The 23,004-nt window shown below is 35.8% G+C and overlaps 2 protein-coding genes across 10 annotated transcripts in view; one reads left to right on the top strand and one right to left on the bottom strand.

Moving 5' to 3' along the window:
* LOC129770855 (probable beta-hexosaminidase fdl) overlaps positions 1 to 23,004 on the top strand; it is a 94,877-nt gene that overhangs the window by 34,015 nt on the left and 37,858 nt on the right. Inside the window, exons 1-3 of one of the 7 annotated variants that reach the window (XM_055773986.1) lie at positions 3,177 to 3,581; positions 3,639 to 3,710; positions 3,770 to 3,906. The exons of 5 other annotated variants lie outside the window; for them this stretch is intronic. The gene's annotated coding sequence lies outside the window, so the exon portion shown is untranslated. Of the gene's footprint in view, positions 1 to 3,176; positions 3,582 to 3,638; positions 3,711 to 3,769; positions 3,941 to 23,004 lie in introns of those variants that run through there. One more of the 7 variants, XM_055773985.1, reaches the window with a different exon arrangement.
* Positions 1 to 23,004, bottom strand: part of LOC129770859 (uncharacterized protein DDB_G0283357) — a 30,141-nt gene that overhangs the window by 6,032 nt on the left and 1,105 nt on the right. The window contains exon 2 of one of the 3 annotated variants that reach the window (XM_055773998.1): positions 13,732 to 14,062. In XM_055773998.1, coding sequence (XP_055629973.1) covers positions 13,732 to 13,925 — 194 coding nt within the window. In that variant the 5' untranslated portion in view covers positions 13,926 to 14,062. Of the gene's footprint in view, positions 1 to 1,848; positions 4,849 to 6,034; positions 6,323 to 13,731; positions 14,063 to 23,004 lie in introns of those variants that run through there. The other 2 variants (XM_055773999.1, XM_055774001.1) reach the window with 2 other exon arrangements.

Raw genomic sequence — 23,004 nt, 5'->3', positions numbered from 1 at the left:
TTTGTAAAGCAAAAATATTCGCTCAACACATACTGATGAATGTCATCAAATGTTTTTTTCCCAATTCATTTATTTGTAAGGCTCAATCGCATAAGCTTTGCGGAGCCGCAAAACATGTCTTACAAACGACCAATGCATACAAACATTTCTCATCACGCCTTTTGACATCCAACAGCTGGGACCAAGTTATATCCGAGTCACTCAATTTTTGCCCCATAATATTCGACTTGAGTAGCCTAAATTCGTAATCCAGGCCTTGTCTATTACCTGTTTAAACGAATTGAGGAAATTTTAGCATCAAATCATTAAGGTTTGGTAGTTTGAAGAAATTTTGAGGGTTTATCAAGGCTGCAACTATGTTTCACCAATGCAATATAGAAGTCACGACAAATCGATTTGAAGATCAGCTTCCTAGCTGCACCCAATCTTTCTTCAGCTTTCTGTGCATCGATATCAACGCAAACATCCTCAAGCTTCTCCAAAATCTTTCACATCAAGGTCAGCATCAACGAATCGTTGCACGTAGCTCTCCAAACATAAGTTACCCAACATGATCAACAATAACAGTCTTCTCTCATTATAAAGTTCGCAAAATTGAGAAATTTCTGATTGAAAGGAGCGATTGACATTATTGACGGTTTAGTCATAGGGTCGTATAAATGAGTCAATATACGATTGGCGGATTGATTATGGTCATACAAAACTTGGAAAAAAAAATAGTTTAAGCTCTTCAAATCGCTCAAGATTTCGCTCAATAACTGCCTCCAACAAAAACCATCTCATTGCGCTGCGTCCAACTTTTTCTAAATCAAGGTATCTATGTATGCACAGTAATACATTTAATAATTGAAATTAAAAAAAAAAACTGTAAACTCTGTATTTTTGCTGAAAATCTGTAATTCTGTATCTGAAATTTGACAGAAAATCTGAATATTCTGTATATGTGGTAACCCTGGGTTTGCCTGTAGTAAAAAAAAGTCCAAACGATGCCAAGCAGAAATCGAACCAAGGCTGGTTGGAATGCACGGTTGCGCTATCCACATAGCTTCTGGTAATGTTGTATAAATATCTGATAACATTACACCATACTATAAAAATGAAATTGAATCTTGGAAGTATACATGGAAAGTGTTTTCTAAGTGTGAAATGGAGAGCTTAAATGTGAACCTGTATCCTTTTCAGTCGGAGCCGTGTATGTGGCAAAGTATGCGAAAAGGCTAACACTTTATAAGGCCGTGGCAACTATATTGCCACCAACGAAAAATATTTTTTTCGCTGCACTTGAAATTTTATTTCAATATTTTATTTAATCAAAAACTTCTAAAGGTATCTGGCAACACTCCAATTTTTTTTTGGGTTGCTCAAATGTACGATATGAATTTGGGAGTCATTTTTGTGTAACAAAACCACGATTTTAGAGCGCCGGCAGAAAATTCTGTTTAAATTCGTAGAAAATGCAACAAGTTGAAAAGTTTTTTCACTGTAAACGTACTATTTAGGATCTCCTGTGTAACATCATGCAGTTTTTTCAATAAAAGAAATTTGATGAAAAATTCAAATTTTAATTATTTTTAAACTATTGTTTTTTCGCTGCACTAGAAATATAGCAAATCGTTGAAATAATCGGTATCGCTGCACTACGAATATTGTTTTGGGTTAATGCATGCTTATTTGCAATGTGTATCTTGTTTCGCTCTCTCATATTGCTCTTAAGTTTTGTCGAATCTCCTGTTGATAAATAAGATTAAATCAAAACAACATGGAAGAGCAACAAAAATACGAAGCAAACATAAAACACATTAAGCCATGAAAATGTGAAAAGAATTGGTAAGAAAAAATGGTACTTACGTAATAATGCCACCGCAGCACAATGTTTATCATGAATTTATTATTTCGTGATGAAATTTATTCTGAAATCAATGTAATGGGAGCGAAATCTCCATCTAACGAGGATAAGGAACCGAGGCGAACCCCAGGCCGCCGAGATGACGCAATCCGAATCGAGCTAGATCTTTTGTCTCGTACACGAAAATTACTCACACATATAAAATAGCGTACAGTGTTGCGTTCAGAACCACTGTAAAAATTTTCAATTTTGTTGATATAAACCCGTTTTTCTGTATGTTTTTTATCACAATCGATCTCGGAGTCAAAGTGAACTAAAGTTTTGTTCAGAATTCCTCTCAAACTGCACGCTATTTTGCATGCTATTAACTAATACTAACGCGAGGACTTTTATAGCATACCCGCTAACTGTCTAAGTTCGTTGGTTTGATTTCATGGTGGGTATACAATAAACCGTCCATAAATGGTGTCTGTAATCATTGACTAGAATAATTCATCAGTCATCTTCGCTCTCAACGCTCGTCAATTCATTTTCGAGTCAAGTCAAATCATGTTGATGATGAATGCCGAAGTAGTCCTAGTCGAAGCGAAGCGACTGAGAAATCTGTATATAGTCGATATTCACTTTTCATCTTCGAAGATTTCGGGCCATGGCGCCCACAACGGAGCGCATCAGTCGCTGTACAACAATCAAAGAGTGGATATCAAAGTGAATTAAAATTAACAATATAAAGAGAAAACATTAGTTAAAAGATATGAAAGCATAAATAGTCAAAGTCTCCTGTGTTTGTATCCGACCCTCAGAACGTCCGGTTTTCCACCATTGCCGCATTCAAAAGAGTCAAAAGTTTTCTAAAAGAGTTCATTTTGAAAAAGTCTTTTTCAAGGTTAATCGAGTGCAAGCGGTTGCTGCTAGCCAAGCTAGTCCAGTCCAACTGCGTCGTTGGCTTCATGAGGCGAAGTCAATCCAAGAAGTCCAGCCCAATTGCCCTCATAGGAAGCGGTTCCTGCTCTCACCCGGCTCGGTTCCCGCTGAGAACGCGAGCACCCTACATCGACCAGCGCATTACAGTGTAACAGTTGGCACAACTGTTATCGTCATGTGATGTTTTCAGATTATTTATCTACTTATTTATTGTTGGTGGGCATATTTATTGAGTGTTGTTTATTTATTTCTAAATTTATTTATTTACAATATTTTGGTGTATTTATTTATTTACTTTTTTATTTATTTATTTATTTATTTATATACTCATTTATTTATATATTGGTTAGGATAGTTAGTAATTATTAAAAAGGTCAGATTCAAATATTTAAATTCAAATATTCACACTGAAACATTAACAGTGTACCGCCACTAAGTCACAACTCAACTCAATCTGAAAGATACTCCAGGAAGTATACTCAAGAGCTCAGATTTCCCATCCCACCTCCCTGGAGCAGGGCGAAAGCTCAATCGCCAAAGTTGTTCGGCCAATGAGTGTCTGTTCGCGCAGCGCTTACTTTCGTTGCCTTGAGTTTGGGGAGGGGAATGAGAAGGTCGTATTCAAGGACGGTTAGTTGAAGCAAGATGCACACAAGGGGATGCTTTGGGGAAATTGTCTTCGGCTGAGCTTGAGCTCTGAATCGCGAGATACCCTGCGGTTTATCTGAGGACTACAATGTTCTTCGACCATTTTGCCAAGAACTGTCCGACATTGCGGAACCATTGTGTGTTTTGTTCGCGATCACTAATTGTAAGTTCTTTCTATATAACGTGAAGTCTTTGTGGTGATGAAGTTGAATTGTTTCAGTGTCATCATTTGTTCCTAGTTAGCAAACAAACGCTCAACAAAATTTAACGAGCAAACAAGCGACTACAACAGGTACATATATTGTATAACTTAGAGACATTTTTCTAACTGTGAATAAATTGATAAAATAGGGAAGCTCCTCTTGGCGAGACCCGACGAACCAAAACGCGTCGGAGAAAAGGCTGCGCCGTTACCATCGCGCCTTCAACAGACCCGCTAGAGGCTACCAACCGGCGGAGAATCCGCCGCAAAGAAGCAGAAGGAGTCGGTGAGAAAATTTGTGTCCTCACCGCACTCCCCAGGTACCCTGTTTGTCCATGTGCATATGTGATGTCCCTTAGATCTAAGCAAAGTTAAGTGTACAAATAAATGTAGAAATTGTAAATCGTAGTCCACACATCAATCAGAAAGGTTGTTGTCATGTCGTTTGTTATGAATAAAAGTCGTTAGTATAAATGTGATCTTGTGATTGTTCATTTTATTTTCATAAGGATTTCACGTTATCCGTGTATCGAGGTTAATGTCTGGAATTCTTGTTGTCAGCACTTTTGTTTCCCAGATGGCCGTGCCAGTCTGGTGGATTGTTGTTGAACATTTCCTATGATGAGAAAACCCTGTAGAGGTTTTCCGTCGTATTTGGAGTGATTCTCAGGCGTTTAACGTTTCCTCTGGTGTTTCTGCGGGAGTCTTCCATCAGCCTTCACTTGCTGGAATTGGTACAGCTCGATTGTTCCCCGATCCTTATAAAAGGACATAATTTAGGCCTGCGTGTCAGGCCTCTAGCTGGGCAACGAACGCGGCGATTGGTCCTCGAAAGAGGTGGCGCTTAAGCCAATCGCTTAAGAGAGGTCGGGTGAGAAAGATAACTGCTTAGCCTTCTTCGAGCTGGCCGTAGCTTCCGGGTTGTCTTTGGAAACCCGGTCCGCTACAACAGTCCAACCGATACATTCGGGTGAATGTTGCATTCGGGTAGATGTTCCATTCGATTATTTGTTACATTCGGGTGATTGTAATTCGGGTGAATGTCTTTCGGATAGCTGTGGTCCGAGTAACTGTCCTTCGGGTAAATGTGACACAATCAGTATGATAATCACATCCTTCCAAAGATAAAATGTCTAAGATTTATATGATTGTTACTTGTTGATTCGAAAAATTGTTTCAGTAGTCAAAAAAATGCTTTAAAACAGGCTCTTGAAATCACGAAATCGCTCGGAAAACCATTTTGTTATGATTGCAAAGACATGGAAGATGATCTCGCACCATGCTTTTCTCTCCCAAATCCATTTCTTTTCTGCAGCCGGATCGAACGGAGCCTTTAGCGAAAAACGAAGTGTGGACAACAATTCAGTACAGATTCTTTACAAATTGTGTCATTGGCTATTTGATAGCGGAGAAAATGAAATGTTTGATATGGTGTAAATAATATTCCACCATATCAAAGAAACCATGTTGTTTGATGAAAGCATGAGTTCTAATATCATTTATTGACGAATTCATCAATCGATCGATGGTTTTAATTGAAGGGGAGGAAGAGAGCTTATTAATTATTGACCCGAAAACTTCTTTCAATAGCTTAAAAATTGAAAATTTGAAAACAGGTGGAGGAGCGGCGAACGACAATGAAGTGTCTTTGTCAAGGCAAGTGGAGTAAAGGTTTGGATTGGGTTGTGTTGTTCACAGGGCTAGAGACGGATGAACTGCAAACGTTAAAAGTCTCTATAATTCAATAAGAAGAAAAAGAGGAAAAAAATAATTTAGTTGCTAGTTCGCCAAGCACTATGCTCTTCTCTTCCAATACCATTTTTTTCTGCCGCCGGACTGAAAGGAGCATTTTTTTTAGGTAAACACAGCAGTTCTATTATCGAATGCTTACGAATGCCGCTATCGATGATTCCAAGTGTCGGGAGTTATTTGCGTTGGGTATGTCCGAGGAGGAACCGATTCCTCTTCTGAGCGTTAATGATTCTTTTCCGACTAAACGAAGTTGCATGATAATCACTTTATTCGAAAGTTGAAATATTCAAGAGCTATATGCTTGTTACTTATTGATTGCTAAGCCAACGGTAATCCTACGGCCACCTTGCGGATATGTCACAGATATAGCCCACTTGAAGTTTTGGTAGCGTAAATAGACAATTTGAAATATGCAATAATTTCGGGAATTTCCGAGATCAAAAGAAATTCTCCGTCACAGCCCCTATCATTGTTTATCGATTCAATGTACTAAAATGCCCAGATCCGCCAACTGTCAAAGTGTGCCAACGAAGAAAATAAAAACACCTTCACACCGCCTGGGATTTGAAGTAGGAAATTGCAAACGAATGGATGTGAATTGTTCCGCGAGAAACACTGCCCTAGTTAGTAATCGCTAAGACATAAAAGAACTTATCACTCACATCACTCGGAAAGAAATGCACCACATCACCACCCCCGCCAAACAACTGAGTGCAGTGTTTATCAGCTTGCTGAGAAGCTTCAGCCCACAAAGCAACATATTCACAGCAAACGAATGCATGGAACGATCGTTTCCGGACAAAGCATGATACGTTACATTACTTTTTCTGCTTCCTTTTTTGTCGTACGAGAGTTTAACATAGAATGTTATTAAAATCCTCTATACTCAAAGGTGATAGCTATTTTTCTAATTCTGCATCTATCTTCTCCCGTTTCTATTTTGTCTCGTATGTCAATTTGTGGTACGATTATCTATGAATAGAGAAGTGAGCTGTATTCTTGTTTCATACTGTTTAAAACAAATCACCAAGCGATCATTTTTTGCAATTTGAAATTGTTAAGCGATTCAAAATATCACATTTTCTGGAAACAATCTACCGCTTGAGTGCATGAAAAAGCTTTGACCGCGCACACACACACACACACACACACACACACACACAGAACAGTAACTTTTCTCAACCCTCACAGGACAATAAATAAATACTCCTTTCACACGCGAGCTGCTAATGGAATTAAATGCACCATCCGTGGGAAATCGTTTCCGTGAATTCCTCAAGTGGGTGCGTCATTCATGACTTTATATTGATATGCAATAAAAGCAATGCGCAAACCTGGTTGTTCGCAGGTGCATACAGAGGACACTTTCTACCGGTGGAAAATAAATGAATGCGTTCCACTTTTAATTTGTAACATTAAACGAATTTGGATAACAGATAGAGAGACAATTTCACTGCTCGAAAGCGCGCATTCTTCGCATAGTGGGGATTCTTGCAGGGTTAAAATAAGAGGTGAAACTAGTTTGTCTGCCTCATTGGGTTGGCAATTGCTGGGTCTAGATTGGCAGCAAATTTCGTAAGTCAGTTACGCTCGCTCGGTTATTCTGTGACATAGATCGAGCAGATAGCTGACAGTTTTTGAGATTTGTATGCGACCTATGAACATGCATGTTCCTCGGAATTAAATTTATGAGTTAAACAGATAAAGTTGAAGCGTACGTATTCTTTCGTTTGATCAATGGCTGATAAAATTTCTTTTAAGAACACTTTCAGTCTACTCGATTCAAGCAAGAATACTTAATTTTCAATCCTTCAAGACCCATATTTTATGTGAAAGACAAACAATAGTCTCCAAACTGGATTATTTTCCATCAATTTTGCTCACAAGTCATAAGTAGTTCCACATGGTCCATGCATAAAGTATTGCTCAAAATTAAACATGAATTATTTTAATTTCTGTACAGACGAAAGCCACGAATGTTCTTCACGTAAATTGAAATTAGAGCCACAAAGGGTCTGACTGGGTAGGCAAGTAAAAGGTGTCCACAAAACGATGGAAAATATTGTATAGGGTATCAAAGAATGAATTTTGGTAATTTTGACGTAGGATTACGCCTTTCGGGAACATATTGGGGTACAAATTGAAAAACGGAAATCGGGCACATCGTGAAAATTGTCTAATTTCAAACGCTTATTGCTCAGTCATTCCATGATGGATTGATAAGACTTTTGCGTCAATCGATTTTGGTACTCCATAACATTTTTTTACATTGAATAAAATAATATATGCCATGAAACTAACTACCGAGCAATTCAAAGATCTCTACCCCTATCCTAACGGAAATACCCACTTCTGATTGGTCGAAATTGACGACACATGCGGCGGCTCATGTACTTACAGTCATTGGTTCGTTACTTCCTGATGGATTTACGAGATGTTTGGTTCAATCGATCTGAGCACTCCATAACAATTCAATACAATGATTAAATTATATTATATGAAACTTACTATCAAACAATCGAAAAATCTACAAACGGAAATACTTTGTTCTGATTGGTCGAAATTGAAGATACGGAGAAATCGGCATTGAAAATACCTCAAGGTAGAGGGAACTATTGTTCTTACCGAAGTGTGTGCCCTAACAGAGACATCAAAACCAAGCAGCCTGAGGGAAATCGGAATTGTAAATACATGAAAGTAGGCGGAGCTTTTGTTCCCACCGAAACAGATACATCAAAACCAAGGTGTTCGGGAGAAATCGGACTTGCAAACCGGAGACGAATGAATCGTAAGATTTAAAGTCTCCGTGAACAAAGGAAAAGAAGAAGAAGAATATTTGCAAATATATGCAAGTCGGGGACATTTTTACATTGCAAGTGAGGTGAGTGGTGCGATTAATTCTAGCAAATAGAATTCAAATTTGGAACTTCAATGTCGGTTGCTTCATGAAACTTCATATCAATAAATCATGTATTGTGTATTGTGAAACATTTAGCACAAGTGTAACTGTAAAATTGTATATGGTAGCAGTTGTGTTAAAAATGACTTGAAATATAAAACGATTTATTTCAATTTTCATAAATAAAAACCAATGTGTGTTCCTGCTCGAGAACGGATCGTCCAGTTCAGGCGTCTTTTTTGTTGTGTTCATTTACACCCAAGGAAAATTAATACGGCGAGAAAAATGGGAAAAGTGAGAGAATATTCGAAAAAGTGATTTTCCATATGCTTTACATATCGTATTAGGTGTTGTTAGTCCAATTAAAATTCGCATTGAGGCATTGAGGTGTTACGTCTGGTTTGAAGCGAAAATGGAATCAACCCATTTCCATTCTCGCTTCAAACCAGAAAACACTCAGAAAGTAAAAATTATAAAAGAAAATCACCTTTTTCATTTCAAATATGTTTTCTCTATAATAAAGTAACACGTTTTTTTTTCTGTTGAGAAGAATTGATAATTGTTGTTTGATAATGATAATTATTTTATATCACTTCATATCTCATTCCACTTCGGCATCTTCTATGATGTTCCCACCATCCAATGACTAATTACCATCCTTGTGTCATCATCACTCGGTTGTAAACAATGGTAGAGTGAACAAACAATATCCAATAACCAAACAAAACGGTCCTTTTCAGGGCCACCAAATCATTATCAAAGAGTTTAATGATGTAATTCTGCAAACAAATCCAAAATCAGCATGCAACAGATAGTCCAACGGAATCCTACGTCAACTATGCGGTCATGTCTCAAACACAACCCTTCTGTGATTTTTTTTTTTGAATCGCTATATGGTACATCATAGGATCTATGGCGAAAAACGTAGTTTTAGATTAGATAGTACATCTGTGCAACTATGGTTTTATTTGAATGTGTTCGATTTGTTTGATATGTGTGATTTTTTCAGAACTTTCAGAGCATTGCGCAGTACAGAAATATCTTTCAATTTCTTCACCGTCTGCTTTTTTTAATTTTCTTCACATCGACGATTTTATTAGATTCGTGAATTCAAAGCGCCTGGCGGGGCTAAAAATGTAAAAAGTGCCCTAAAATCTAATCAGCAGTACTATGGAAAATATCGTATAGGGTTCCAAATAAGACATTTATGGGCTTTAAAAAAATTTTCTAAAAAAAAAGCATTGCCAATACTGTTACCAACTAGGAGATGGGCACTTTTACAGGGAAAAAGTTTTTCTAACAACAACTTTTCATCTTTTCTTTGAAAAAAATTACAACTAATCTTAATTTTATTCTAAATCCAGATTTTGTGTCGACAATGTTTTCTTATGTCTTTTCTTGTATCTTATTCAAACAAATATAGTTTCCGGAATTTATGGCATTTTTGCATGGAGAGCCCGGCAAAAATATTTTTTTTACTCGTAAATTTTTTGTGTTTCTCACTTTTGACATGCTTTTAACGTGTTTCTTATTACAAAAATGTTTTTGAGAAAAAAGAGTTCCCATTTTTCAAATATTTTTTTTTCAGTTCGTTATTTTTTACGAAAATTTAAACAATCATACATTTAATTATTTCACCAACATTTTGTAGGTATTATAGTTTTTGAGCTAGAATTTTTTTTTATCTGTATTATAGTGATTTTCAACTCATTTGGCTGGTTCGTCACTTGTATTTCCATTTTTGGAAGAATGTCGGGAGTGAGAATTGAACTCGTGACCTTCAGCGTAAGAGGCATGGATGTTACCACTACGCCAGATCGCCTCCAGCTAGAAAATTATATTAGTTCGAATATTGTTCAAATGCATTCGCACGAGTTTTTTGATATGCGTGATAAAGTTTTGCGCGGTACAAATCATATTTTTTATTTGTTGGGTGTTTAAAAATTGAAAAAAAAATTTGAATTTTTAGATCCAGTGTTGCTTTAATTTTTATTTGGATGTGTTCAAGATTTTTTTATGTGTGCGGGTTTTTCAGGTCTCGGAGCGAAACGACTGAGAAGGACGGTAATTTTCATGTTTAGTTTTTGAAAATGGTGGACCCTGGTGTCAACATTGAAAAAAAAAACAAAAAATCTAAATTTCGGAATACCAAAAAATATAAATTAAATATGACATTTAAAGAATAAAATTATGTATGAAAATACTTTTTAATACTTTTAAAATTAATTTTTAACATTCGGAATACAAGACATTTTTTTTGTACCGCGTAATGCTCTTCTGTAATTGCAAGTCTGAAAAAATAAATTCTCTAAAACTATTATGAATACATATAAATAGAAGTTAGAGCAGTACTGTTAGATGCACTTATAGTAATTTTTGAATAATGTGTAATAATCGTGAAAACCTAAGAAATAAAGGCAGGCAGTGAATGTACTATAAATATTATGCTCGTTCCGGCCCAACTTCAGTTTTTATTTTGGTACTTGGTTGAACGGACGTTTAAATTTTTCGCCTCAGAATATGCACGAACCAAGCATAGTGCGGAGCTTGCACTGACAACCAGAAACAATAAGAGTAGTGTTTCAATCTCGCTCTAGACAGCGAACAATCAACTGTACATGCTAATGTTGAGAATATGAGAACACTACTATCTGATTAAATTGCGACCCCACTCAGTGAAAGTATTCATTCATCGGTCTTTACCAATGCAAATGTTTGTAGTAAAAAATATCGTTCCTTAATAAATATGAATAAATATAATGTTTGTTCTCGCCGGCGATAATTTCGTAGTCCTACATTAACAATTCCGTAATATCTTGGACACCACCCTTATTTTTTTTGGGCCCGTGACACCATGATTAACGTGTGTTTGTGATTACTATGAAAAACCCGTACCGTTGCCCTATACAATATTTTCCATATTGTTGGTGATTAGGTTTGGGGACACTTTTTATGTGTTAACCGTGCCAGGAATTTCGTCTCATCAAAAGCTTAAATTGTGCACAATTATTTTTATTAGTGCTCTTTTGAAGGTAGTGCGGATAATTACATCAAATCGCTCGTACGTCGAGTAGTTGGATAAGTTTCTCCAATTTGTTATACAAAATGAATACTTTTATGTTAGATCTGAACCACTCTGTTCTATAGCCTTCTTCCATTTCTCAGGAAGCATAATGACTCGGTCCCGGATGGTCCGAATAGTCGTAGTACCACTCTCGTAAACTGTACAATTCTCGTCTGCTGTGTGCTTTGCACTACAGGTCGGACTTGATTATCCGGAGATTCGATTATCCGGGATTCGATTATCCGGAATTTTAGACTCGATTATCCGGAGTATTTTATTTTTAATTTTCGGAAATTTTGATGATTTGTATTATAATTCCATATTAAATAGCCAATGTGGGTATCAAATGAAAGGGCTTGACTAGTAGAACACAGTCATTTATGAAAAATGCAAATCCAAAATGGCCGTCACCACAAAATGGCGGATTACATATTTTCTCAGAACCCGATCAATATGGGTATCAAATGAAAAGGCTTGACTAGTACAATACAGTTATTTATGTAAAATGCAAATCCAAGATGGCGCCATATATATTTTTTCACAACCTCATCAATATGGGTATCAAATGAAAGGGCTTGACTAGTAGAATACAGTTATTTATGAAAAATGCAATTCAAAGATGGCCGCCACCACAAGATGGCGCCATATATATTTTTTCACAACCCCATCAATATGGGTATCAAATGAAAGAGCTTGACTAGTAAAACACAGTTATTTATGACAAATGCAAATCCAAGATATCGGCCACAACAAAATGGCGGATTACATATTTTCTCAGAACCCCATTAATATGGGTATCAAATGAAAGGACTTGACTAGTAGAATACAGTTATTTATGAAAAATGCAAATCCAAGATGGACGCCACCACAAGATGGTGCCATATTATTTTTCCACAACCCCTTCAATATGGGTATCAAATGAAAGGGCTTGACTAGTAGAACACAGGTATTTATGAAAAATACAAATCCAAGATGGCCGCAGTTCCCAAATGAACAATTACTTTTAAATGGTTTCATTCAGCTTGCCCTGTTTGTATGTATGTTTGAGTGTTCGTAGGATTGCCCCACATTAATTGAAATTTGACCCTGTTCCTGATCACTGATTAATCTGAAATTTGGAACATACCTTTAATTATACTGCTATCGAATATTTGGCGCCACTTTGTGGTGGCGGCCATTTTGGATTTGCATTTTTAATAAATAACTGTGTTCTACTAGTCAATCCCTTTCATTTCATACAAGTCGGACTCGATTATATACAGACTCGATTATATGTGATTCGATTATATACAGTTTGGAAAAAATATTTTTTTTTTATATTTCAAATATGACTTATTTCAAGAATAAACGTAAGCTTTCAACGTTAAGGTGAAATTTGAGTGGCTATTACATGTACAGTTGGGTAAAAATAGGAATTCTTAATATCGATATTGCAGCCAAATTAAGAAAGATAGAATTTGGGTGTCAAAGAACAAATTGTAGAGCGGTTTGAGAGCTTCAATTTAATTGATAGGAACAATTCAGTTAGTACAATTTTTGGGATAAAAGTAATAATAACACATTAAAAATTATTAACATTTAAGTTTTTTACTTCCAAAATGTTATTAAAATACACTAATTTAGGTGTTCCACTACTATATCCTATACTAAATTTTCTCATCTTTCAAATGAAGGCAACAGAGTTGTCTTCCGTAGCTTACTTTTTAATGTAGAGCCAGTGTGGGGCAACAGAGTCCGAAACAGAAAAAAAGTTCTATAACTCTGTCATTGCTGAAATTCAAACTTATGCGTAGAAAGATTTTTTTTCATCAAATATGATCACCTGAGAGAATCTGGAAAAAAATATTTTTTTCATGTGAGAAAGGTGTTTTCTGACTTTAAGGGGATGAATCGAAAATCAAATTCCTCTTTTTTATTTAAAAAACAAAAAATACATGCAAAAAAACGTATGAAAAAAAATTCTGTTTTAACTCGTTTATCCGGAGTGAAAAAAAATCAATACTCCGGATAATCGGGTCCAACCTGTATTTTCTTAAAAAAGCTATAAAACATAACATGCCGCAAACGCTTATATTGGATCTCCATATTTAGTGGTGAAGAGAAATTTTAAAAAGAGACTTTATCACCAACGAAACGTGCTTCGAAACAGATGCGTGGCGCGGAAAAATCTTATGGGACAACCTAATATTAGATGATTATATTGTAGCACCAGAAACAAATGATTATATTTCAAAATATATGTTTCAATAAATAATATTACGTCGTTCGTTTCTTGATTCGTAGAAAATGTTTGAATTGACCTGAGCTTTAAAATTCAATCGGGATCTTTAAAACTTTTATTTGTACATGTTTTATGCCTATAACTGTTACAGAAATGAAATATCATCAGAACTCACCCGCCGAGCATAATGTTGACATTCCCGTGCAGATTCGTTTTCGGCCGCATAGTCTGCAGCCCCTGGTGGTAGTGTCCTGTGCCGCGGACGCTTGTCGTCTGGTTGGTGTCCGCGTTGTAGTAGGAAACGGTGTGATTGCTGAGACTGTTGTGCGAGCTTACGGCCGCAATGACGGCCAGCCTTTTCATCGACATTTGAGGTGCGACGTGGGGTGACTGAGTTGTTTTCGTTTGGTGGAAGGATCAGAAGCCTTTGCAGTATCATCCACACGCACGAAACGTGTGTGGATTTGAGAAGATTCAATCCTTCCGATTAACACGTTTTGCGATTGCTGAAAATGGAAAGGTTCGTTCATTCATTATCACTCAGGATTGAATGCAGAAGGATGGTCGTGCGTATTCTGGTATTCACGTATTTACGTATACGCGATATGTCGAAGAAGTTTTTTTCTTAGAAGTTGATTGTGCTTCAAATCTATATCAGAGGAAAACATCATGCGCCGAATTCTACTACCCTTAGTGTGTTACGTGCACAATCGTATGAAATTATCTTTAGTGAATTCATGCGTGAAACGATATATCGATGGTACTTCTAAATGAACTATATTTAGAAATGTACTATTATTAGAATCAATATGATGGACAATCGAAACGAAGCCAATCGAAATCAACTGATGAAGCTAACGTATGGTGATGAGTGTTCAATACGATAGAACTTCAATAATATGCTGTAAGTCGTAAGTAATGATTGAAATCTGAATTATTTCTTTTTTCTTTTTCTTATTTCTTTTTCGGAATCCATCGATAGTTACTGTATTTCTTAGATTATTCGCACAGCACATTTCTAGAGTCGAATTCGGCAACGCCCCGTTGGTTTGTTCAATGACTTTTTGGTTAAGTAACAATCAACAAAAACGCTACCGTTAAGAAGTGACCTTTTTTCTATTCATTGAATGCATGGGATGTGAAGGGGAAAGTTACTGAATGCAGGACGTCCGCGATGGTTGTTAATATGATTCCAGGAAGGTTTGTGTGAGTTATTTTGGGAATTAATGTGACAAGCTAGAAATAATTAATGTGTAGTTTGGAAAACTAGTTTTGCGTTTGATACAATGAGTTGACAATAGTTGATGGTTGTTGTCAACAGAGGATATTTTTAGTTTATTGTTATCAGTTATGCGTCTTCGCCCGACATAACCCTTGTGAATTCTTTTAATTTCCAAAGCTAGACGTCGTTTTCTTTCAAAAATTAATGCTTTATTCTGCAAAAATGCGCACAAACTTGATATTCAAAGTATTGCCTATCGCTAGTCACAACTGTTTCCCATCTTTCTGGCAATTCACGGATCCCTTTGCGGAAATGATCGCCCGGTTTGTCGGCTAATCACGAATCGATCGAATTTTTGACATCATTACCTTCACTACCTTCATTGGTCAACCAGGTCATGTTGCATCGATCGAAAAAGGTAGTAATCAGCCGGATCGTTGTCTAGAGAATACGGCGGGTGGGAAAGGACCTTTCATTTCAGCGTTTCCAAGTATGTTTGACCGATTTCGCGGTTATGCGGTCGAGCATTATCGTGCCGCAAAATAACTTTATCGTGTCTTTGCTCGTATTGTGGCCGTTTTTCCTTCAGTGCACGGCTCAAACGCATCAATTGTAGTCGGTAGAGGTAATGGTTTCATTCGGTTTTAGTTGGTCCCACCAAATAGACAGCATAACCTTCTGATCGTGAATATTCCGTCGATGTTAATGCATGGCCGGGGTATCCATACGTTGACCGACGTTTAGGATTGTTGTAATGGACGCACTTTTCATCGCCAGTAACGATTCGATGCAAAAAACCCTTTCTTTTATGCCATTGGAGCAGTTATTCGCACGTGAAAAAACGGCGTTCGACGTCTCGTGGCTTCAATTCATACGGCACTCAATGTCCTATCTTTTGGATCATTTACATTGCTTTTAAACGATCGGATATGGTTTGCTGAGCTACTCCAAGTGTATCTGCAAGTTCTTGTTGCGTTTGTGACGGATCATGAGCGAGTAAAGTCTCCAATTCTTCATCTTCAAACTTTTTTGGCGGTCCGGAACGTTCTTCGTCTTCCAAGTCAAAATTACCACTTTGAAACCGTGCAAACCACGCCTGACACGTTCGGTCAGTTGGAGCAAGGTCACCATAAACTTCCGCCAAAATGCGATGACTTTCCGCAGCTTTTTTCTTCATATTGAAGTAATGAAGTAACACTCCCCGCAAAAATACTCTCGTTGGTACGAAATTCGACATATTCGAAGTGACAAAAAAGTATGTTGTTTACGCTTTAACTTTTTGACATATACAGTTGCTTTTTGACAGTTGCTTTCCAACGAATGTGAGGAGATTTGATTCACTGGAATAATAATCAAGTTACGCCATCTGTTGTAAAACCGAAGAAACTTACCGGTACAGCTAATATTTTATTTCTGCTGAAGCGTACTTTAACTCTTTGCGGTCTCTTGAAAAAGATCCTCTTATATTTCCACGCAAATAATTTATTGTTTCTACCGAATACCGTTACCTATCATTCACAGAAACTCCGTATACATTCATGAAAAAGTTCACTAGACATTAACATTATTTAAAAAAAAAATGAACACTATTAAATCGTATAATAATGAAATTTACTTTACAGTCATTCCATGCCAAACCTATATAGTGGTTCTCAGGTTTTCGTCAAAATTCGTTGGTAATTCGTATTTTTTTTATTTTTTCGTTACGGTGACCATTTTTATTTTAGGGTGGTCCGAAAAATTATTGTTTCACATTTTTTCCAAAAGGGTCTTTTTTTGCCAGATTCAAAACATTATTTCTATGTAGGTGTTATTTTTTTTTTCGAAGAAGACTAGCTCATTATCCTCAATTTGATATGTCGATTGTCTGAATCGGTTCTGTGGTTTAAAAGTTATGAAAAAAGTCGTTATTGGAAAAATGAGGAAACATGGATCACCCTGAAATGGATCGGATCACTATAAAATGGAAATGGGCACCCTAATAAAAAAAAAAATACGGGTCTAATATTTAGCTATTGGGTGGAAAATAAGTCCCAATCGTTTGACTTGATAGGTTTGTCATTTTAAACATACACATCAACACTAAACACAACTTTATCATAAAAATAAGGGTTGAGGCTTCAAGTATAAGTGCGTATTGAATCCTCAAAGTCAGAACAACATTTTTCCCATCACTCCAAAAATGGAAAATTTCGTTCCAACAATGCCGTTTTTGCGGGGAATTCTTTCACATTACCGCAAACAAAAGAAGACAGCAGCTGAGACACATCGGATTCTTATGGAACGTTACGGCGAGCATGCTCTGTCGGAACCAACATGCAGAGCTTGGTTTCACCGCTTCAAAAGTGGCAATTTTGACCTCGAAGATGGGGAGCGCCACGGATGAAGAAGATGAGGAATTGGAGAAGTTACTCGATGAAGATCCATGCCAGACACAAGAAAAAGTTGCAGAAATGTTGGGAGCAACACAACAAGCAATTTCACATCGTTGAAAGCAACTCGGAATGATTCAAAAACAAGGCAATTGGGTCCCATATGAGTTGAAGCCGAGAGACATTGAAAGGCGCTTTTTCACCTGCGAACAACTGCTTCAGCGACAGAAAAGAAAAGGTTTCCTGCACCGAATCGTGAATGCTGACTAGAAGTGGATACGGTACGGCAATCCTAAGGTTAAAAATGCTTGGGTTAAGCCCGGCCAGCCATCAACAACAGCCACAAAACCGAATATTCATTCATTATGAGCTACTCAAACCAATTGAAACTATCACAGGAGAGCGTTACCGGCAACAGTTGCTGCGTTTGAGCCGAGCCCTGAAGGACAAGAGGTCTCAATACGCCGATAGACACGACAAGGTGATTCTGCAACATGACAACGCTTGGCCCCATGTTGCAATTGGTGTCAAAAACTACCTGGAGAACATCAAATGGGAAATCTTACCCCACCCGCCGTATTCACCAGACATCGCTCCCCCCGATTACAATTTGTTCCGGTCGATGACACATGGCCTGGCTGAGCAGCGATTTTCCTCCTATTATGATACCAAAAAATGGGTCGATGACTGGATTGCCTCAAAAGACCAGTCCTTCGTTCAGCGTAGAATCGGTATGCTACCAGAAAGATGGGGGAAGGTGTAGCTAGCGATGAACAGTACTTTGAATAATCTGTGACTTCTCTTCTTTTTATAATTAAACGTTAAACTGAACAAAAAATGCTGAAAACTTATTTGTACTCCCGATATAAAGAACAAATTTACCACTTTTCACGGAAATCTGAGAACCACTATATTGATGACATGGAATGGCTGTATATCTAGTCTAGTCTTTATTGAAAAAATACTACATTTGCGAAAAAATGGATTTTGTTTTAGTAATTATTGATTGTATTGGTTTTTTTTGTAGTTTACATGATCTCAGGATCAAGGACGCTATATTTTTTATGTTTTCTCTTGAAAGCTGAGGACTTTCCACATAAGATATCAAAAAATCGGAGATGCGCTCTTCATCTTTTTCAAGTTATAATTTTTCAAAATTAATTTTCCAAAAATGACTTTTTCTAAGTTCATAATTTTTGAACTACTGGTCCGATTCGATAAAAGGCATATCAAATTGATGTCAATAGGCTAGCGGCTCCACTAGCGGAAATATTGGATCATAGTTGCATATACAGCCATTCCATGCCAAACCGGTATTGTGGCTCCCAGATTTTCGTCAAAAGTGGTAATTTTGTTCTTTATCGTAAAACATGCCCATTTCCATTTTAGGGTGGTCCGAAAAATAATTGTTTTCCAAATATGACTTTTTTTTTCTAAAATCTATAACTTTCGAACCACTGAACCGATTTAGATGATCGACATATCAAATTGAAGCCAATGAACTAGCCTTTTCTGAAAGATGATTTTTTACATAACGTGTCTGGATCAGAGATGTTATTTTTTCGTTTTTGAGATATGATTTTTCAAAGTGAACCAATTGTTCCAAAAAATAATTTTTACACCTTCTATCCAAAAATGACTTTTTGCAAAATAATCATAAAATTTGAACCACTGAACCGATTTAGATGATCGACATATTAAATTTCAAGAAGAAATATAATAAAATATAACTGGAAAAAGCCATGAAAGAAATAAAAAACGACTACACTCAACAATTACGAAAATATTTTTTTTTCAGGATTTTAAAATACCAGCTCACTGGCTTCAATTTGATATGTTGATCATCTGAATCGGTTCAGTGGTTCACGAGTTATGAATTTTTGAAAAAAAATCATTTTTGGAAAACAATTATTTTTCGGACCTTCCTAAAATGGAAATGGGCACCCTAATAAAAAAAATACTGGTCTAATGATTTGCGATAGAGAACAAAATTACCACTTTTGGCGAAAATCTGAGAACCACTATATCGGTTTGGCATGGAAAGACTGTATGCCTACTCTAGTCGCATAGGAATAATGAACAAAGACAGGAAACATGTTAACTTTAAAAAATCATTACTCAAAAATAAAAATAAATACATCTCTGATTTTTGGGTATGCTATGTAAAGATTACTCAGCCTCCAAGAAAAAATATAAAAAATACAGCGCCCTTGGTCCTGAGACCATGTAAACTATAAAAAGCAAATACAGTAAATAATCACGAAAACAAAATAAAAGTTTTCGCAAAAGTAATATTTTTCAAAGAAGACTAGCTCAAAGGCTTCAATTTGATATATTGATCATCTGAATGGGTTAAGTAGTTCAAAAGTTAGATTTTTTTAAAGGTGTTTTTGGAAAAAGGGTAGAAAATTAAATTTTTGGACAATCGGTTAATTTCGAAAAATCTAACTTAAAAAAGAAAAAAGAACACATCTCTTATTTTTGGATATGTTTTGTGAAAAATCTTCAGCTTTCATGAAAAATATATAAAAAATATAGCGTATTTCGTCCCGAGACCATGTAAACCATTAGAAACAAACACAATCATAAATTACGAAAACAAAATTCAAGCTTTCTGCAGCTTTAATTTTATATGTTGATCATCTGGATGGGGCTTGTAGTTCAAAAATATTTTTTTTAAATAATTTTTGGGGAAAATTTTTGTCATGTTTGGTTGAAATATCATTTCGATTAATTATTTTTGGGGAAAATTAAAAAAAAAGGTTTTTTAGACCACCCTGAAAAAACCATTTTTTTTAAATTTTCCCCAAAAATTATTAATCGAAATGATATTTCAACCAAACATGACAATTGAACATTTCGGAAAACTCTGAAGGAAATTGGGAAAATTCGAAAAATTCAATTCGCATGTGTTCTACAATTACATATTGACAAGCGTTGTTAGTCCATTTGATGTTTGCGGTAACAAAATTGGTCTTCGTTCGAAAGTGGAAATGGATTTTAATGTGATAAAACGCACTCCTATATCGTCTTCTATCTATATTAATAAATATGGATCGCCGAATGTGTTGATAAGAGCAAAGGAATTGTCCGCGATTGGATCCATGAACGTGCGCTTAGTAAGAAAACGTGGATGTGATAACGAAAAATAAATTTTGGGCGAAACGAAATTTGCCGGGTCAGCTAGTAACAAACATAAAAATAGCAAATAATTTTTTTTCTTAATTTTTTACACAAACTAATAACTCATAGACTATTCACAAAATTGTAGTCAAGGAATACGTTTTTGAGAAAATTTATTTCCATTTTTAAAATATTTTTATTCAGCGTGTGATTTTATTGATATCTTTTTTACATGACAATTCAAACAATTTCCTACATTTCATTGTTTGACCAAAATTCTGTAGGTATTATAGTTTTGGAGCTATTGTAACAAAATTAAGAAAAAAACCATTGGCCCTTTCCAAAAAGTAGTCTAATTCTATTTTGGAAATTTCATGTATGCAAGGTTTCTCAAATGATCAATGTGTTTACACTCACAACGTTTCACTGTAATCTGAGATGCTCCAGATTCGTACATTGAAAATGTGAAAATGTGTATCGAAGCTTCCCTGCAGTAATTTATGAAAGAAAACATGAAAAAGTTGTAGTTAGGAAAACTCTGTCCCTGTAGCAGTGGCCTTCTTCCGATGTGTGGATAACTTGTTGATAATTGTATGGGCTATTCATACATATTTTTTTTCAGAATTTTATTTTAAAAAAATATTTTAAAAGTTTTTTTTAAGAAAAATGAATCTAAATTTTCGAAATATTTTTATTTCAATATTTTTTTTTACAAATTGTTTGAGGTTTTAAATAAAAACATGAATATTTTCCTGCATTTCATTCTTTAACCAAAATGTTTTAGTTCTTATAGTTTTTGGATCAAGATTTTTCGAAAAAAAATTGGAAAAAACTCAAATTTTCAGAAAAATTCTCACATAAGACCTACACAATTTTGGTTAAACAATGAAATGCAGGATGTTGTTTATGTTTTAATGAAAAATATCAAACAAATTATTGAAAAAAAACATTGATTTTTTTCAAATAAAATTAATTATTTTTTTCAAAAATATTTATTTTTAAATACTGAAACAAATATGTATGAATGGCCCATACAATTACCAACAAGTCATCCATACATCAGAAGAAGGGCACTGCTACAGGGTTTTTCTAACAACATTTTTTCACGTTTTCTTTGAAAAATTACTACTGTCTAACTTGTAACATTTTTATGTGTAAATTAGCTGACCCGGCAAACTTCGTCCCGCCCAAAATTTATTTTTCGTTATCATATCCACGTTTTCTTACTAAGCGCTGTTCGTGAGTCCAATCGCAGAATTATTCATTGATTGATCTTATAATCTACCCTTTAAAATTTATTGCACCCTAAAACCTCCACATGCCGAATTTGATTTTATTTGCTTGATTAATTCTCGAGTAAGGTAGAAATTTGTGTTTCATTTGTATGGCAGCCCCCCCTTAGAGAGGGGGGTGGAGTGTCTAACCACCCTAGAATCATTTATTGTACCCTTAAGCCTCCATATGCCTGATTTGGTTTCATTTGCTTGATTAATTCTCGAGTAATGCAAAAATTTGTGTTTCATTTGTATGGCAGCCCCCCTAAGAGAGGGGGGAGGGGTATCTAACCACCATAGAATCATTTATTGCACCCCAAAATCTCCACACGGCAAATTTCGTTTCATTTGCTTGATTAATTCTCGAGAAATTCAGAAATTTGTGTTTCATTTGTATGGCATCTTCGACAAAAGTTTATATTTCTATAAGATCTACAACTTTGTCTAAAACATCGCTATCTTGACTTTGAACAAAATTAGGATTAGTTGTAATGTTTTCATAGGAAACATGAAAAGCTTAGAAAACATGAAATACTCATTTTCCGATGGGAGGGAGGAGTGTCGAACTACTATAGAAACGTTTATCGTTAGTTCTCGAGTTGTTCAGCAATCTCCGCCCTCTTTTTAGAGAGAGGAAAGGAGCTTCAAATCACCATAAAAACATTTAATGCTCCCTAAAACCTCCACATGCCAAATTTGGTTCCGTTTGCTTAATTAATTCTCGAGTAATGCAGAAATTTGAGTTTCATTTGTATGGAATCCCTCCCTTAGAGAAGGGGGTGGAGTGTCTTACCACCATAGAAACATTTATTGTATCCTTAAACCTCCATATGACTAATTTGGTTTCATTTGCTTGATTAATTCTCGAGTAATACAGAAATTTGTGTTTCAATTGTATGGCAGCCCTCTCTTAGAGAAACGGGTGAAGTGTCTAACCATCATATAAACATCTATTGCACCCCAAAACCTTCATGTGCTTAATTTGGTTTCATTTGCTTAATTAATTCTCGAGTAATGCAGAAATGTTTGTTTCATTTGTATGTTTGCGCACCTCCCTCCCCTTAGAGAGGGGGGATGGGGTCTCCAACTATCATAAGAACCTTCCCCGACCCCAAAAACCCATACCAATTTTCATGTCGATCAGTTCAGTAGTTTCCGAGTCCATAAGAATCAGACAGACAGACAGACAGACAGAAATCCATTTATATATATATATATATATATATATATATATATATATATATATATATATATATATATAGATCTCATAACGTAGTGAATTTCTTTTCTTCGTTTAATCATTTACTTTCGATTAAATATGGGTTTTTTCTATAAAAAACCATTGCACTTTCTTACATCGCAAATATCAAAAAGATCATTCGCATTGGGAGCGGTGACAATCGCTCGATATGCTACGATATTGATGGTAATACGGAGGATCCATTATCGTTACTATA

The sequence above is a fragment of the Toxorhynchites rutilus genome, chromosome 2 (genome assembly GCF_029784135.1).
Source record: "Toxorhynchites rutilus septentrionalis strain SRP chromosome 2, ASM2978413v1, whole genome shotgun sequence".
NCBI lineage: Eukaryota > Metazoa > Arthropoda > Insecta > Diptera > Culicidae > Toxorhynchites > Toxorhynchites rutilus.
This window is presented reverse-complemented; position numbering and strand designations above follow the sequence as displayed.